Here is a 17992-nt window from a genome sequence, read left to right on the forward strand (position 1 = left end):
ATCCTGAAATTTTGGAGTTTTCTCAGTATGAGATTACTGAACACACTGGACCTGCTGATGCTTTGCACAGCCATTTCCTTCAGCACTTCAATACCAGGCAGGCACTACTGGAGTAAAAGGAGAGCTGGGTTGCACTGCAACCCGCAGCTGGCACAGCTTGGCAGCATGGCACAGGCCACGCAGCGTGTGCTGGACGCAGCAGTGTACCACCAATGCAGTTCTGTAATTGTTTATACATCCAGATGTTTGCATGTGTGAGGTGGCCTATACATATACATATACACACACACACACTTATGTATATATCACAGAATCACAGAATCATCTAGGTTGGAAGAGACCTCCAAGATCACCTAGTCCAACCTCTGACCTAACACTAACAAGTCCTCCACTAAACCATATCACCAAACTCTAAATCTAAATGTCTTTTAAGACCTCCAGGGATGGTGACTCAACCACCTCCCTGGGCAGCCCATTCCAATGCCTAACAACCCTTTCGGTAAAGAAGTTCTTCCTAATATCCAACCTAAACCTCCCCTGGTGCAACTTTAGCCCATTCTCCCCAGTCCTGTCACCAGGCACGTGGGAGAACAGACCAACCCCCACCTCGCTACAGCCTCCTTTAAGGTACCTGTAGAGTGCGATAAGGTCGCTCCTGAGCCTCCTCTTCTCCAGGCTGAACAATCCCAGCTCCCTCAGCCGCTCCTTGTAAGACTTGTTCTCCAGACCCCTCACCAGCTTCGTTGCACTTCTCTGGACTCGCTCCAGCACCTCGATGTCCTTCTTGTAGCGAGGGGCCCAAAACCAAACACAGTACTCGAGGTGCGGCCTCACCAGAGCTGAGTAAAGGGGGACAATCACTTCCCTAGCCCTGCTGGCCACACTGTTCCTTGTGCAAGCCAGGATGCTGTTGGCCTTCTTGGCCACCTGGGCACACTGCTGGCTCATATTCAGCCGACTATCCACCAATACTCCCAGGTCCTTCTCTGCCAGGCAGCTTTCCGACCACTCATCTCCCAGCCTGTAGCTCTGCTTGGGGTTGTTGTGCCCCAGGTGCAGGACCCGGCACTTGGCCTTGTTGAACTTCATACAGTTGGCCTCAGCCCATGGGTCCAGCCTATCCAGATCCTCCTGCAGAGCCTTCCTGCCCCCGAGCAGATCGACACACGCACCTAACTTGGTGTCGTCTGCAAACTTACTGAGGGTGCACTCGATTCCCTCATCCAGGTCATTGATAAAGATGTTAAAGAGAACTGGCCCTAGTACTGAGCACTAGGGGACTCCACTAGTGACCGGCCCCCAACTGGATTTCACTCCATTCACCACGACTCTTTGGGCCCAGCTATCCAGCCAGTTTCTAACCCAAAGAAGCATACACCAGTCCAAGCCATGAGCAGCCAGTTTCCTGAGGAGAATGCTGTGGGAAACGGTGTCAAACGCATTACTGAAATCAAGGTAGACCACATCCACAGCCTTTCCCTCATCCACCAAGCGCGTCACTTGGTCATAGATCCTTAGGTTCGTCAAGCAGGACCTGCCTTTCATAAACCCATGCTGACTGGGCCTGATCACCTGGTTGCCCTGCAAGTGCCGCCTGATGACACTCAAGATAATCTGCTCCATGAGCTTCCCTGGCACTGAGGTCAAACTGACAGGCCTATAGTTCCCCGGGTCTACCCTCCGACCCTTCTTGTAGATGGGCGTCACATTTGCTAGCCGCCAGTCGACTGGGACCTCCCCTGATAGCCAGGACTGCTGATAAATGATGGAAAGTGGCTTGGCCAGCTCCTCCACCAGTTCTCTCAGTACCCTCAGGTGGATCCCATCCGGCCCCATCGACTTGCGCACATCCAAGTGCTGTAGCAGGTCGTCAGCCATTTCCTTGTGGATTGTGAGGGCCACATCCTGCTCCCCATCCCCTTCCACCAGCTCAGGGTACTGGGTATCCAGAGAACAACTCATCTTGCCGCTAGAGACTGAGGCAAAGAAGGCATTAAGCACCTCAGCCTTTTCCTCATCTCTCGTCACTAAGTTTCCCCCTGCATCCAGTAAAGGATGGAGATTCTCCTTAGTCCTCCTTTTTGTGTTAATGTATTTATGAGAACTTTTTCTGTTGTCTTTAACAGCAGTAGCCAGACGGAGCTCCAGATGAGCTTTGGCCTTTCTAATTTTGTCCCTGCACATCCTTACAATATCCTTATAATCCTTTTGAGTGGCCTGCCCTCTTTTCCAAAGATCATAAACCCTCTTTTTTTTTTCCTAAACTCTAGCCACAACTCTCTGTTCAGCCAGGCCCATCTTCTTCCACGCCAGCCCATCTTTGGGCACATGGGGACAGACCGCTCCTGAGCCATTAAGATTTCCTTCTTGAGGAGTGCCCAGCCTTCCTGGACTACTCTGCCCTTCAGAACCTCCTCCCAAGGGACTCTGCCAACCAGTGTTCTGAACAGCTCAAAGTCAGCCCTCCAGAAGTCCAAGACAGCGGTTTTACTGATCCCCTTCCTGACTTCACCAAGAATAGAGAACTCTACCATTTCGTGGTCGCTCTGCCCAAGACAGCTCCTGACCACCACATCTCCCACCAGTCCTTCTCTGTTTGTGAACAGAAGGTCCAGCGGGGCACCTCCCCTGGTAGACTCAATAACCAGCTGCATCAGGGAACTATCTTCCATGCTCTCCAGAAACCTCCTAGACTGCTTCCTCTGAGCTGTACTGCATTTCCAGGATATGTCTGGGAAGTTGAAGTCCCCCATGAGGACAAGAGCCGATGATTTCACAACTTTTGCCAGCTGCCTGTAGAATTCCCCACCAGTCTCCTCATCCTGGTTTGGCAGTCTGTAACAGACCCCCACCAGGATGGCTGCCTTGTTGGCCTTCCCGCCAATCCTAACCCATAGAGACTCAACCTTATCATTCCCAGACTCAGTCTCGAGTTCCACAACATCAAAACACTCTCCAATATAGAGAGCCACACCACCACCCCTTCTGTGTTGCCTGTCCTTTCTGAAGAGCCTATAGCCAGTCATTGCAGCACTCCAGTCATGGGAGTGGTCCCACCACGTTTCAGTGATGGCAACCAAGTCATAGCTAGCCTGCTGCATGGTGGCTTCCAGCTCCTCCTGTTTGTTGCCCATGCTGCGTGCATTAGTGTAGATGCACTTCAGCTGGGCCATTGCCTGCTCCCCAGACCCTGACATTGTTCCCCTTGGCACACCTCTAACAAGCCTTATTCTCTCCCTGTCCCCCTTCCTACCTAGTTTAAAGCCCTCTCAATGAGCCCCGCCAGCTCCTGCACTAGCATCCATTTTCCCCTTAGAGACAGGTGGGACCCATCTGCAGTTAGCAGGCCAGGTGCCGAGTAAAGCACCCCGTGGTCAAAAAAAACAAAATTTCTGTGTTGGCACCAGCCTCTGAGCCACGTGTTTATCAGATGGGCTTTCCAGGTCCTCTCTGTACCCTTCCCTGCCACTGTAGGGATGGAGGAAAGCACGACCTGTGCCTCCTGCTCCATCTACTAATCGCCCCAGTCCCCTAAAGTCCCGTTTGATAGCCTTCAGGCTTCTCTCTTCAATATCATCTCTGCCAGCCTGGACTATCAAAAGAGTATAGTAGTCAGAGGGGCGAACCAGGTTGGGAAGCTTTCTGGCAATGTCCCTGACCCTGGCCCCAGGGAGGCAGCAGACTTCCCTACGGGTAGGGTCAGGTCGACAAATAGGGCCCTCCGTTCCCTTAAGAAGAGAGTCGCTTACAGTGATCACCCTTCTTTCTTTCTTAGTGGAGGCAGTCCTGAGGCGTGGAGTCAACTTCCTCACCCTAGGCATCCTCCAGGGTAAACTTTTCACCTCATCCTCACCCACCCATCTCTCAAACTCCAGGGCCTCAAACCTGTTGTGGAAGGGCACCTGGGAAGGCAGGGCCGGTAGGGAGGGGGGTTGCCTGCAACGTCGAGCAGGGACCTGTTTCCATTCTTCCTCATCTCCTAGGTCCCCTCCCTCTGCTTGACAGGTCAGGGGGTCCACCACTGTCTGGGGTGTCTCACTCTGCTACCTCTCCTTCAAGCCTTGCAGGGAGTTGCTCCACCTGCCTATCTCCCACTCGCACTCCCTGATGGCCCTCAACCTCTCCACCTCCTCCTTGAGCTCTGCCACCAGGCTGAGCAGGTCGCCCACCTGCTCACACCTCACACACACGACACAGTACGTATTACTTGCTTACTGTGATCCATGGCATAAGGGAAATACAGCTTTGGGCATATATCTACAGGGACAAACATTTTGACTGCCTTTTCAGTCTAAACTTTTCAGTTCACTTGCTTAGTATCAGTTAATCAACAGTACTGATGTTTTAGCAATTGCTTTGCACAACAGAAGGCATATTCAAGAGCATTACCTATTGCTCACTCGCTTTCTTAAATACCTTTCCAGATTTTGCTTCTCATATATCTAGATTTTTGTTTCTTTCATATCTACCTAGATTTTGCTTCTCTCATATCACCAATTCTAGGGTTAATCACATTACCAGTTCAGAAAGGGGAGGAAAAGGACACCAGACGCACCATATCTTTTTGAAGTTGAAGTCGCCTCTGAGTTCTTTTCTGATTTTCTTTCACACTGCTGTCCAGATTTGCAAATTTGGATGTTCCTTCCTGTAAGGGAAGTAAAAGGCAATTAATGGAGGAGCAAAGTGGTAAGCTGGCAACTGCATTTGTGTAAAATAATTGGAAATGCATTTAACCAGGCAAGCTAGATTAGCAAAACTATTTGCTATGCAAGTAAATGTGTGTATATGTGCACGTGATGATTTTCTGTGTCTCAAGCACTGCTTGGGAATTTTGGAAAAATCCCACAGGATGACCATAGGGGAACTTTTCTGCAAAATACTTCTACTCTGACCAAATCTAAATGCTATTGCAAATCTCCTAAGAGTTTAAATCAGAGAAGCTTAGGTATACTTCAGGTGTCCAGATGCTTCTCTGAACTCCATCCTGACACTCAAGCTCAAGATTTCTGTTTAATTTCCTAATCAGGACTGCTACAAGTAAACATCTCTATCTTACGTAATGCTTTGTTGTTTTTCTTATGCCGCAACACAGAGATCCAGCAACTAACCTCTGTGGCTTATTGACTAATCCAAAAACATGCAGGAAATTGAAGTAATAGGTTTTGATCTCCACAATTCCTATGAATGGATGAGCTATTTCACAATAGATCTGTACCCTTTATTTCCCTGGATCCATATGGGATGCTGCGAGTTACTGTTATTTTTTCCAGTGGCCAGATAGATGTGGCATGAATCATCAATGTCTTTTTAAGCTTGCAAAAAACAACAGCCTGCACTTGTAAAGAGCCTCTCATTACGCTTACTTCTCTCAGTCACAGTTAATGAACAGATCAATTAAACTCTGCCTTTCCTTCCTCGGCTGAAAAACAGAAGCAAATGAAGAAGGAATATCAATGTCCTGAAGATACTGACAGGTAAATGAGATTCCCTAGCAGCAGCAAATGGCAGGCAGGCCCAGAAGCAGCTGCAGCTCGCAGCAGAGACGTTGTTTGGGGAGAACAGAGCTCTCCCTCTGTGCCGGACAACCCATTTCATATGGCGCTTTGTCTGCTCTGCACTTTTATTTGCAGGTTGGGTAGGCAAGATCAAATACAGCTTCCCTGCAGAGACTATTTATAGTGAAACAAAACAAAGACTTTAAGGATACAGTGGACATTAATCCTCCAATCATTATAAATTGGTCCAAGATGAGAACTAGGAGAGGGGTGCGAGCTAATTCCTTGGAATTTTCCTCCTCTGCTTTCAAAATGTTTGGCAAATCTACTTACAGCAGCTGAAGAGAATGATTTGGTGGGAGTCAGAAGGTCTGGGCTTGGATTGGGCTGTTATTCTCTCTTTTTAATATTTAGTTCTATAAGCTGTTCCAAACACACATTTCTAAAATTGAGCTACAGGTCGATCATAAGTGGATGATAAACAACAGACTGACAGGTTTGAATGCGCTCACTCACCATTCCTGAGCAAAATACAGTGTTTCAGATATCAAGGCAACGGGGTAAAGTACAAATGCCAAATAGACTGGACAGAACTGCCAAAAAGTAAACCAGTTAACTTGTTTACAGAAATTTTTTATGTAAAAAGAAAACTTTGCCACTGACACATTCCCTAGTTTCCAGATAATATAACCTTTCCTTGCTATTATTTCTCACCCCTTTCAAGCTCCTGAGCTTGTTGGGGTTTGCCCTGGGTAGCATACAAGTCACACTGTTTCAGACAGAGCCTGCTTTGTTGGCCATCTGGCCACACACAGAGCAGGAAGCCTGTTCCTTCGAGATTCCCAGCCCTGTTTTCTAGTTCCAAGAAAGGTACGGGATAGTTGGATAAACATCTTAGTATAATTCCTCAGTGGTGTTGTTCCAGTGAAGTAAAAGGCACTACAGTGGTGCAACCCAGTTGAGTTGTTTGGAGCTGCTTTCTACTCATCAGTGCAGACTTGAGCCTTTCCAGAACTGCTCAGAGGGTGCATAAGCTAGCAGCTCGTCTCTCTGTACAGAGCACTACAAAGCCAACATGCTAATTTGTAGCTCATCTCAATAAAATTACACTGTGCAGCACCTGTTAACTCTGGTTGTGGCTCTGGTGCTATCCACAGGTACAACGCGGCACACACAGCTGTCCTTGAGCTAGACATTTCTGTGCCCAAGGGAGCATGACCCACCACTGAACCACAGCAGCTTGACATTCAATCTGGGGGGCTCCAAGAGTGATGACAGTCCTGACCCATTTTATTGTGAACAAATCAATACAGGATCTGTGCAGCTGCAGCCTGCTGTTTGTGGGTATCCAAGTTCAACAGGCTAATGCTGGTATAGCATTATTTCAGGGACAATGAAATCACTTCTCATCCAAGCAGAAAACCCCAAACTTACAAGCTACAGACCAATCTTCCCTGAAGCACTGCATACAGTAGCTTAGGAATAGATGAGCTTTGGCAGCTGGCTGGAAAAGTGGCTAACTTGAGCTTTGCGATTACAAACCTTGCAACTCAAGCTAATTCTCACCTTCATTAGCAGCTCCCTACTTGTCAAATAATTGTCATGATCTGAGAAGATATCAGACAGCTCTTCGAACATCAGCATCCTGTCCCTGTACAGGAAAAGAGTTGAATCATTCAGATTATTAGTATTTTAAATCAGACCATATTACTGTGCAGCTCTTTTTCTTCATGAACTGGTAACAGCAAAGCGTGTAAAAGATAACAACACCATGATGCATTCAAGGAGATGCTGCGCATCTCCTAGGAACCTTTCTGAGACCTGGTGCTCTCAGTAAAGCCTGAGCTCTATTTGACAGTGTCATAAAACCTATAGGTACTCAAACTCTGAGCAGGATTTTCAATCACGCTAAGATACAAAATTCTTGTAAGAAAGTGGATAAATAGATACACAAAGGAACAGAATACTAGCTGAGATCTGTATTCCAAATACTTCATTTTCGCCTTGCTTCATGCCCTCAGTAGAGCTATACGAATTTACTATGTAAGTCCCTTTCTATTGCCCAGCACTACAAACTCAAGACAGCACTATTTTGAACATTTCAGTGGAACATTTTGAACATCCAGTGGAAGGAAAAAAAACAGCTCTCTTTCGGGGAAATGCAGAAGCACACTTCATGGCAGGGTGACAGTTTTCTTTGTTTATTGAAGAAAAAGGAGAGAAATCTATTCTTCCCAACAGAATAAGCAGAACAACATCTTTCCTACACAGAGATTTCCGGTAGCATGCTGTAAATACTCCAATTGCACCAAAAGGCATTCCACTGTAAGAAATATTATTTTAAATACAGATCTGAATTTTGTAGTTTGGGGATATATTTTAAGGAAATCTCAGGATAAGGAGAGAGGTTGTAGGAACCTGCACCTCCTCCAACTTCATGGCAGAGAAAACAACAGGCAGCTATCGTGGTGCCGTTCTGCTGACCTGAGAGCAGTGTGCATGAGCTGGGAAAGCAGCTAGTCCCATATTTTTCAAAATAGGCTGTGGAAGATCCAATATGCTATAAAGTGGCTATACGCCACTGTCCCTGAAGGCAGGCTGTTCTCTCAATATCAAAGAGGAGCTCACAGCATTCAGACCCAAAAAAGGGTTCTGAGCCTCACAAGAATGACAGGTTCTTCTGAAGGAGAACAGATGTTCACGAAGGAGAGTGGGAAGACTGAGAAGAACATGATGAAAAGAAAGAGCCCTGAACTTTTTGTCTTTGTCTGGGGCTAGCCACAGGAGCAAGGGGAGAGGGGGAGGCTTACTTTGGAACAGACGCCCAGGTCTTCTTTAGCCGATAGATGGAGTTGGACTGCAGTGCTGAAACGATGGCCCTCAAGGAGGAAAAATTCTTCAGGATCCTACATTCCTGTGAAAGGAGTGGTTAGAAGTACAGGAGCGTTAAAAATCAGTATTATGGCTAGGTTAGTGCTTTTCTGTTTGACCAGTGTCATGCTTCCTACATATTCTTACTCCAAAGCAGGCAGCTGCACAAATACTGAGCATCAAAAATATCACCCCCCTTCCATTCACTGAACACTTTATGGGCTTTGACACTTATTTCTTGTTTTCCTCACTTTCACATATTTGTGGTGATGTTGCAGTGTTATGGGTTCCAGTTCTATAAAAAATAAAAGTTGAAATGAGCCCATGAAGCCAGGCTAAAGAGCACAAATGTTACACTTCTCAAAAAGCCCTTTATAATTACCAATCCCTTTTACCCTTTAGGGAGAAAAAACAAGCTTTGCCTCTTTGTTTGTTGCATTTAAAATATAAACCTTCAATCATCTAAATGTCAATTAAAAAAAAAAAAGACATGCAAAGGAATAACCTGTTATTCAAGTATGTGCACCTTGTTAAAGAGAAAACCTTCCAAGTTTTTCCAGAGTTTCAAATCCTGACAGAGATTGGTTCATAGACATTTCTTATAGAGCTTCTCTATGGCAAAAGTTCCTGTGGAAAAAGACACAGAAAAACCTCGTCCTCCAAAAGAAGAGCACAGCTTCCCATTAAAACAGATGGAAGCAAGGAGGGGGAAAGTCTGGCCTGTGACTCTTCAAGGGACTCCTGCAAATCCATTGGTGGTTCATGAACCACAGCATGGGTGCCACAGATGTAAGACAACTCTTGCAAATATAAGCTCTCACAAACAGGTGTCTGTACATGCAAATTAAGCAGACAAAACACATGCTGACTTGCCTGCTGCACGTAAATGACTGTATTCAAACTACAGTTCTGATTTTGCAAATTTTTACGGGCCTGATTATTTGCACTAATAAGACTAATTATGTCAAGTGTCCTTACAGTGAAAATAGACATAATTTATTCCTTTTAGAGTGATTTCTGCACAGGACTGAAAAAATGTAGAGCAAACTTTATATAAACTGAAGTCAGACCTTAATATACCAGTAACTCTGCTCATGAGTCGCATTAAAATTGACAGAACAACTAAGGGAAGTATTTTTACTCTCATATATTTACTTAATACATATATATTTTTAAAACTCTGTGCAACTTACGAGGTTACATTTAACAAAATACGGCTTAGAAGATGACTGACTAGGCAGACTTTACTTGAAGCAGGTTTGCAGTTAGGCTAGATAAAGACCAACTTAAAGAGCATGTGGCAGGACACCCAAGACCTGAAAGCTGTTCTTGCATGGTCTGGAGCCAAAAAAGCCACATAACAGTTCTTCTTGCTGGGTGACAGACACATGCAAGAAGGAGACCCTTCTTTCTTCATGTTCAACTTGAAATTCAGGCTGGGGAGAATAATGGATTCAGAGACAAATTCTTTTTTTTTTTTTTTTTTTTAAAGTATGACAGGAGTTTGGACTAAAGGCTCCAAGTTCGATCCACTGTGACTTAAAATGCATGTATAATTAAAACCTCATTAGGAATTCAATATTGGACTTCGTGTTCTCAATGTTTTAACTCACTGCTAAACTCCACCATACTTCCACTCATATATATGTTTTTTTTAAACTGCTTTGAACAACTTTGTTTCATGCTGCGTCTTTCACAAGGGGAAAACCAGAAAGAATCCTACACAGTGCTCAAAAAGAACTTGAGTTTAAAAGTTAAGCATAACACGATATTAATGATTTTTACTTTTTATTTTTAAAGAAAATATTGTGTGCATAAAATTGGCTGCTTCTGCTCAGGAACCTTAGAGGTAGGTGGAACGGGGAGAGCTAGCAGTTTATTCAATTTTCCTTGTAATCTAAGAAACTCAGTCCAGAAGTCACAGATAAGTAATGTAGAACTCCATGCTGCTAAGTTACAGTCAGTTGTCAGTGAATAACTGCACTTTAATGAGTGGATTATTTTCTAATTTGGGCTACTAACTATTCAAAACACTCATTTGCATGCACAAAGCAAGCAACCTTCTTCAGAATTGGGCAGCTAAGTATATCTGCAAGTAGCTATTCTACATATGTAATTATTTTGTATAGCATGCACATGCATTTTTCATGTGCTTAGCTAAGATGGAGAATTTAATTATGCGTGTGAACTAAGTAAAGGGAGAAGTATTGGCTTAACAGAGGTGGAGAACAAGGTTCTCCATTCACAGAACAAGGACCATGAGCGTGATGCCTGGCCTGGCTTCCCTGGGCCTTCCTGATGTCCCATGATGAGCAAGAAGCTGCCCCATGCTGGCTCACCCAGACTGCAGCCCAGCGTGCCCCCAGAAGACCCCTGTAGCTGGTACCTCTGCAAGCCGGAGATCTGCACACAGAAAATAGGAACCAAACTCCCTAATCCATTCACACGGACTATAAAGCAGGCATCAGATGATAACAAAAACGAGTCAGCATAAGTGCCAAAACAGAGGTGAAAGACTACTTCCCCATACCAGTTTCCTGAACCATGCAGTTGCCAGAGCTTAGGTGCCAGTACTAACAATGCTGCCTCTGGAAGGATAGAAGTGCATTGTCAAGGCTGGAAGGCCTCTGTCTGGCTTGAGCTTTTTACGACTGCTTATTTTGTATAGCTTTGAAAGAATCCATGTGATTCTTAAAACAAAGTCAACACACATCCATATTAAAGTGCTTTAATGTTCTTTTCATAAAGGAGACCTAGTTTAGTGCCAGCTGCCCAGTGCTTTGAAGGGGAGTTAAAAAGGTTACAGTGAAATGTAAGAGATAAAATCTAAGAAATTAGCAAACTTAGCAAACTAGAGTTATGTAAAGGTGTGCTAAACTCTTGTGCAAAGATTATGAAACACAGAATCTCTTATAAAACAAAGGAATTGAAGCAAAAAGTAATAACTTGTTAAAGAGAAATACAAGACAATGACAAAGCAGAAAAGCAAGAAGATGAGAGTGGTGCCATAGTATACCTCTACTTGTTCCTTCTGGTCACTGTTTCTACCTCTTTCTGCGCCCTCCCTTCCTTCCATCCTTCCCCCCCCTCCCCCCCTTCCCCCCCAATTCATTTGTATATATAATGTAAACAGTAAGTCAGTAAGTAAATGACTTTTTGAACTTTTTTGTTCTGGAAACTTCTTCAGTCCAAACAATATTTCATTTTTCCCATGTTAAAAAGCTTACTATTTCTTCGAAGTTAGTTTTGTCTGCACTTACTTAAAATCTAGTATTTATTTGACTTTCATATAAACATACACACATATATAAATGTGTGTGTATGAAAACACAAACAGTTGTGCTATCTCCCACCATTCCGATTTCAGCTCCAACAGGGCTCACAGATGCAGGGGAGGGAGCACGACGCTCACTCACTGAATATTAATGGCCAAAGGCTGAATAAAGTGCAAAGCTCATTCTGACTGCCTACTGCCTGCACCACTGCCAGTTCTTCATTCTTGTCCAACCTTCCCCTAACATTTGGGTGATATCACAGAATCAGACTGGTTTGGGTTAGAAGGGACTTTAAAGACCATCTGGTTCCAACACCCTGCCATGGGCAGGGACACCTCCCACCAGCCCACGCTGCCCACAGCCCCTGGCCTTTTACACTTCCAGGGATGGGGCATGCACAGCTTCTCTGGGCAACCTGTGCCAGTGCCTCGCTTCCCTCACAGTAAAGAATGTCTTCCCAATATCTAATCTAAATCTACTCTCTTTTAATTTAAAGCCATCACTGCTTGTCCTATCACTTCACTCCCTGACAAAGAGTCCCTCCTCAGCTCTCCTGTAGCTCCCTTTTGGCACTGGAAGGCCACTAAAGGTCTCCCTGGAGCCATCTCTTCTCCAGGCTGAACAATCCCATTTAAACAATGGTTTAAAACCATTACCTCTTGTCCTGTCACTACACTGTCTGATAAAGTGAGTGTAACAGGGATCAAACACCACGTCACTTCTTTCACTAATACAAGCAGTATTTTCTTCCTAGGGAATTGAACTGGTTGAATTTATACCCGTCTTACCATCAATGTTATATTATCAAGTATATGGCACTCTCCATCTGCAGGGCACAGTATCTGTCTCATCAATTAATTAGCACTCCCAACCACGCAGAGACCAGCATCAATTCCATTTCCACAGAGGGGGAGGAACTAGGGAAAGGGGTGGCGATATTTCATCTCCTATTACCAGGAAAGCTGGTCCAAACCAGAAAGAATTGGAGCTAAGATGTTCACTGGCCTGGGGCCAACGCATACAACCCCTTCCTCCCCTCCCAACAAATTCCCTCACTCCAAAGCACTTGCACAAGGAACATCAACAATCTAGAATAAATGCTTTACATGTGCAATATGAATCCACTTCTCAATGATCTTGGCTCTCTGCTGTGTTTTGAGTTCCTTGCTCTTCAGGATAGTGCTGACAACACATTTGGTAACTGCATTGAACTGAGCAATGGTGGCTCTGATGGTAGGTGCCAGGTGCTTGTTTTCTTTCTTATCCCTTCGAGACCAGATGCATCCCAAACAGTGGTGGGGCACAACTTTCTTGAAGAGTTTCTAGAGTGAAATAGAGGTGTCTAAGTCAGCAGGATTCTCCTAGATCTCTATTGTCCACAAGAAACACATGCTCACAGTACAAATTAGATCTCATACTGTATTACAATGTAAATATTTGTTTTCTCTTAGATTAAAATATACACTTTGGCATACTCTTCATAGGCTTGATGCCCTAGAAGAATTGCCAGCTTAGTCGTCCTGGGAAGATAAGAGACATCTTTATACAAGTTGCATGACAAAGGGGGAAAAAAAATTATATAGTGATATTGTGAAGCAAAATGAAACAGACAAACCAAATCAGAGTACTACAATTAGAGTACCTCTACATCTTTAGGCCAGGCAGCGATATATAGTCAAAATGTGGTATTTTTTGGTGTCAAATGTTGAACTTTGAAAAAAAGACTACATAGTATACATTCAAATTTATTTTTTTTTTAAACCTGCAGAATGACGGAAGGAAAAAGCCCTGTGAATAAAGCAAGCAGATAACCAAGCAGAGCTGTGTTCTCTGGCCCAAAAACAGACCTGTTCTGGAACACTATACTTATATTGAGATCATTTTAAAAAAATTTAGAAGCCCAGCACTATTTCCCCTAGCATTTCAAGTAGTACATATACTCTACATACTGCATCCATGTAAGTCAGCTGCTCTGCCACAAGGTCTTCTCGGAAAAAAGAGAATTCTTCTGGACTGCTAATCTCCATTTCCTCTTCATCATAGAGGTTACAGGGGGAAGTGCTATGGAATCCATCTGTTCAGGATGGAAAATATGGCTTAGTAAATTTACAAAGCAAACAGTAAATCAAAGCAACTGTTAACTTATTTCAAAACATCAAACTTCACAGTATATATAATAGTAGAACCCCCAGAAGGTTCTGTATGATGTAATGTCCCACTGCGCTACATATTTCAGCAAGAAAAATGATGACCAGAAGAGTAAGTTAAGCAAAAAAAAAAAGGTGGAAGAAAAAGAAATAAAGTTAGGAAGAAATGATCTGCCCAAGGTCTGTTAGCTGCGAAGTGGCTCAGCCCACCATTCTTTTGAAAAAACAAACAACCACCCAACAAAATAACTCCTCCATCCCCCTGCCCCCATATTTGGAAAAAAAAAATCTTATTAAGATTGTAGAATTTTGTTATTCTTTTTCAGTATTTATGCGGATTTTTAATAATATGAAAAAAATCAATTGGCAAAGGGACTAGAGTTTGATTATATACTCAAAATATTACATTAGGAATGTTCTTATATCCAGATTACTTCTCCCATACACAGAAGGAAAAGGAGACACCAGATTTTACTGGCGCCATTTACACTTTCACAGGACTACACAGACAATATTAAAGAGAGGCTGTTCCAGCATTGGACATCGTCCCTCTCTGGGAATTTTTCCCACAAAAGGGAATACACTGAGCATCTACAGCATTTAGCTGAATGTTTCTTTCAGTTTGCACTGAGCAGCAGCAAAAAGGTGCAAGAGGACAGCTCTCCTCACCAAGGGACCAGATCCTGTGCCGAAGGGAAGGGATTTCACAGATGTTCCCATGTTACCTTTTGGCTCCCACATGGAACAAAGCTACATTAAAAAAATAAATAAATATGCCCTTATTTCCCATGGTACAGGAGGAAGTCAAACAGAAAATCCTTAAAATAAATCCTCTTCTTAATCCCTTTTACTGGAGGGCAACAGTAAGCACCAAAGAACGAAAAAAATGGGACTTTCCCTCTTGTTGAAGATGAACAACAAAAGTACTGAGTTTACTACCAGTGAAATTCCATTAACAAAAACAAGCAGTGCATGTCAGAGTACATTATGCAATACTTCGTATCCAATTAAAGCAGAACAAACATTAAAGCAATAAAAGCAGATAGTGGTTCTTCATCATTGTTTTTCAAAATACTTGTTCTTCCTTTCTTCATTCATCTGAGCATCAAAACCTGCTACAGTTCTGATACAGCAAGTTATAACTACTGGCTGTATCCAATTTCCATCTGTCCATTCCAACTGTACAATTTATTGACAGAGCTAAATGTGATAAATGGAGACCTCCATTTCAGTCTTATTTTTCTGTGGGTGTTTCATAACAATATGAATAGTTAAATGGACTTCTACTCAGCTGTTACAAGAGTTACACATTTTGGCCACGTAACTCCTCATTCTCCTTTCAGCTCATGAAATTCATCTGAAAATCCTCACCACTGAGTTGCAATCCTACTCAAAAACTCACTGTTGCCTTAAAATTAGGTCCTTGAGTGCAACCCAAGATTTTCCTTTCGTTTTTTTCATGCCTGTTTCTCCTTTCACTTTCACGTTCATAAACGTGTAACCAGTCTTCTCCCTACTTCCTAGAAAGCTGGGACCCCTCTTGTACCAGAGTATCTCCACTTCTTCAGATCTCTCTGATCCAGTCAGCCCTCTCAAAGGCCCACTGCACTCTTGACTTCACAGAGAGGGACGATGCACCCTGTCAGAACTGCAGTCTGTGGCTCACCTTGCTTTGTATTGCTCAGGCTGGAAGCACCGAGGCTGGGAATAGCTTTTATCTATGCATCTGGGACTGCAATCTAATCTACTGGGATGGCTGATAGCAGCATTGAATGGAGGTTTGATTATTTGATTGCGCAAACCAAACTGTAGGATTAGGACCACGTTTGTAAGATTACAGTACAATATGAATGCTTTAGAACAATAATTATCAGCTAATCTTCAAATCTGATTGCAGGCAACACATAAGGAGTTTTGCAAGAAATCTCTGAAATGAACAAAGATGGAGCATCAATAAAATAAGTGACTACTCTAAAACTCTTCTCTGTAGAACCCTCAGGTTAATTGCATTCCCCTCCTCTTCTTTTATTCTAAATAACAGCCTCTGTTCTGCCACAAATTGGAAAATGTTATCATTCAAATTGACCTGTCCATAACTCAGAAAAGAGCCTTTTCAACTGTTACTTCTGGAAACAAGTGCAGAAGCCGGGCTGCTGGGAACTTGTGCTCGCTTTGAACAACAGATGAATCTAAATATAGCTCTTTTAGGCTCTCTTTGTTTGACATGTGGGAACCAAACCCAGGAAAGAACATCAATAGGCACACATCAGCAACCTTGTTCACTTACCTGTGTTCAGTAAGGAGACCACTTGAGCTCTGTGCAGTACTCCTTTTTATGTTTGTTTTGATGGCAGTGTTAATTTGGCAATTCACCATAATTATGCATTGACACGGTATTTCTGGAACATCCGGCAGACAAGCCAGGGATGAAATGTTTCTTTTCTGTCATTTCCTTTATCCTTTATTTCATGAATTACTCCCTCTTGCCCCTCTGCCAAACCTGGAAGTTGTTTTTAGTTCTCATTCACACACTGTGTGAGTTCCTAGGACTTTTCAGCTTATGCCACAGGAAACTTTCTGACCAGGATAAGGCTATGTGTCAGGCTTGACACTGCACACAGCGTATTTGTGTTACTACAGTTCACTATTGTTTCAGTAGATTGCAACCCCCAATAACGTAAGCTTTTCCTCTGTCCTTGGATACCAGCAGCCAGCCACTCAAATAGGAAAAAACAGCCACAGACACTTCCTTTGACATGATGGTAACTAGGAAGAAAAGCTTCATGGCAACACAGCTTGTGACTCAAGATTTATTTTGTTGCAGCCCAGTAGGATGAGCTTTTCATTTTTTTTTTTTAATTGATTTGTTTGTTTGTTTTGGGGATGGGTTTTAAGTGAGAAAACCTGAGGAGCAGCTGTGTGTTTTAAGTCAATGACACGGGGAATATGCTGACAGTTAGCTACTTGACTGCTGTAACAATCTTGAGACTTTGGCCGAATATTAGAAGTGCTGGAACTCCCAGTCCTCCTTTGAATGAGCAAGAAAGGGCACCTACACTGCACTGTACTGTTCACACAGAACCTGCAGTCTCATTCAGAGATTAAAAAAATAATAATTGGTGAGCCTCATAATATTGCTTACAATTAGGATGAGCGTTAATGAATGCACTCCACATAAATCCCTGTGGTATCACACAGCCTGGGAAAACAGAAAGAAAGAAGGAAAGGAAGCTCACTGTCGTTTTCCACTTCTTGCTTCTGGAACTGCTCCAAAAGGTTCTGCGCCCTCCTCTCCGGGTCAGAGCCAGGCATGCTCCTCTTCAGGTAATCCAGCAACTTCAGCAAGCACGGGTAGTTGGGCGACTCTCTGAAATCCTCAGAGCACTGATCGAGCCACGCTCGCAAGATTGATGCTATCGCACTGAAAACAAATACACAGAGAACACACTGGTTGCATACAGTTTGTATCAATACAACTGCACGTATCCTTAAAATAAAAACACCGAGACATTCGCACCCCTCGTCAAGGCACTATGAAGAAGCTTATGAGCATGGAATTGCATTTGTTCTTTTATTATGCATGCAATCTTATTAAGATACCACTCAGATTTTGCCAGTGACCTCAGTGAAGTTGCTGCTGATTCACTCTACTGCAAGTGGATCCAATTACAGCCCCAAAATGCGTAGCAATGAAGAATCAAATCCACTTAAGCTACATGGAGTCCCTTCTATTAAATTCAGGATACCAAGTAATGATGGATAAAGCAATTAAGATAACTAATAGAAATAACTCCCTACCAAGCATGGAAAGTCAGTACCTTGAATACAACAAAGTAATTTTCTGTCACTGGCATTCATTATTTGCCTTTGTCAAGCGAGCAAGGCAAGACTTGCAAATTATCTTGGAGTTACGCTTTTTTTGAATAGCTGAAGTATCTTTGCTTAGCTGTACTACGTCCATGTTTGACTAATACTAGACATCATGAACACAACCAAAAGCAGAACATGATTTCTTAATTCACTGTTGTGCCAGTGGGAAAAGCTGTGGCCTGGTGCGGCTGCAATGTTTGCTCAGTTACTGCTCCCTGGGATGCTGTGGAAAAATACAAGGGAGGAAGCAAGGTATTCGTGGTTCCTTCAGGGCAGCAGCTTCCCAGTGGAAGTGCTAAATCAAATACTTCCTCCAGTGCCCTTCCTCTCATCT

At 43.5% G+C, this 17992-nt stretch overlaps 1 protein-coding gene across 3 annotated transcripts in view; it reads right to left on the reverse strand.

Moving 5' to 3' along the window:
• The window catches only part of RGL1 (ral guanine nucleotide dissociation stimulator like 1), an 81858-nt gene that overhangs the window by 13317 nt on the left and 50549 nt on the right, over positions 1-17992 (reverse strand). For all 3 annotated transcript variants that reach the window (XM_083847071.1, XM_083847070.1, XM_083847072.1), the window contains 6 exons: positions 17025-17209; positions 13591-13715; positions 12748-12963; positions 8306-8409; positions 7062-7146; positions 4556-4645 (listed from right to left, as the gene is read on the reverse strand). In XM_083847071.1, the coding sequence (XP_083703197.1) occupies positions 4556-4645; positions 7062-7146; positions 8306-8409; positions 12748-12963; positions 13591-13715; positions 17025-17209 (805 nt within the window). The remainder of the gene's footprint in view (positions 1-4555; positions 4646-7061; positions 7147-8305; positions 8410-12747; positions 12964-13590; positions 13716-17024; positions 17210-17992) is intronic.

The sequence above is a fragment of the Anser anser genome (genome assembly GCF_964211835.1).
Source record: "Anser anser genome assembly, chromosome: 8".
Lineage (NCBI taxonomy): Eukaryota > Metazoa > Chordata > Aves > Anseriformes > Anatidae > Anser > Anser anser.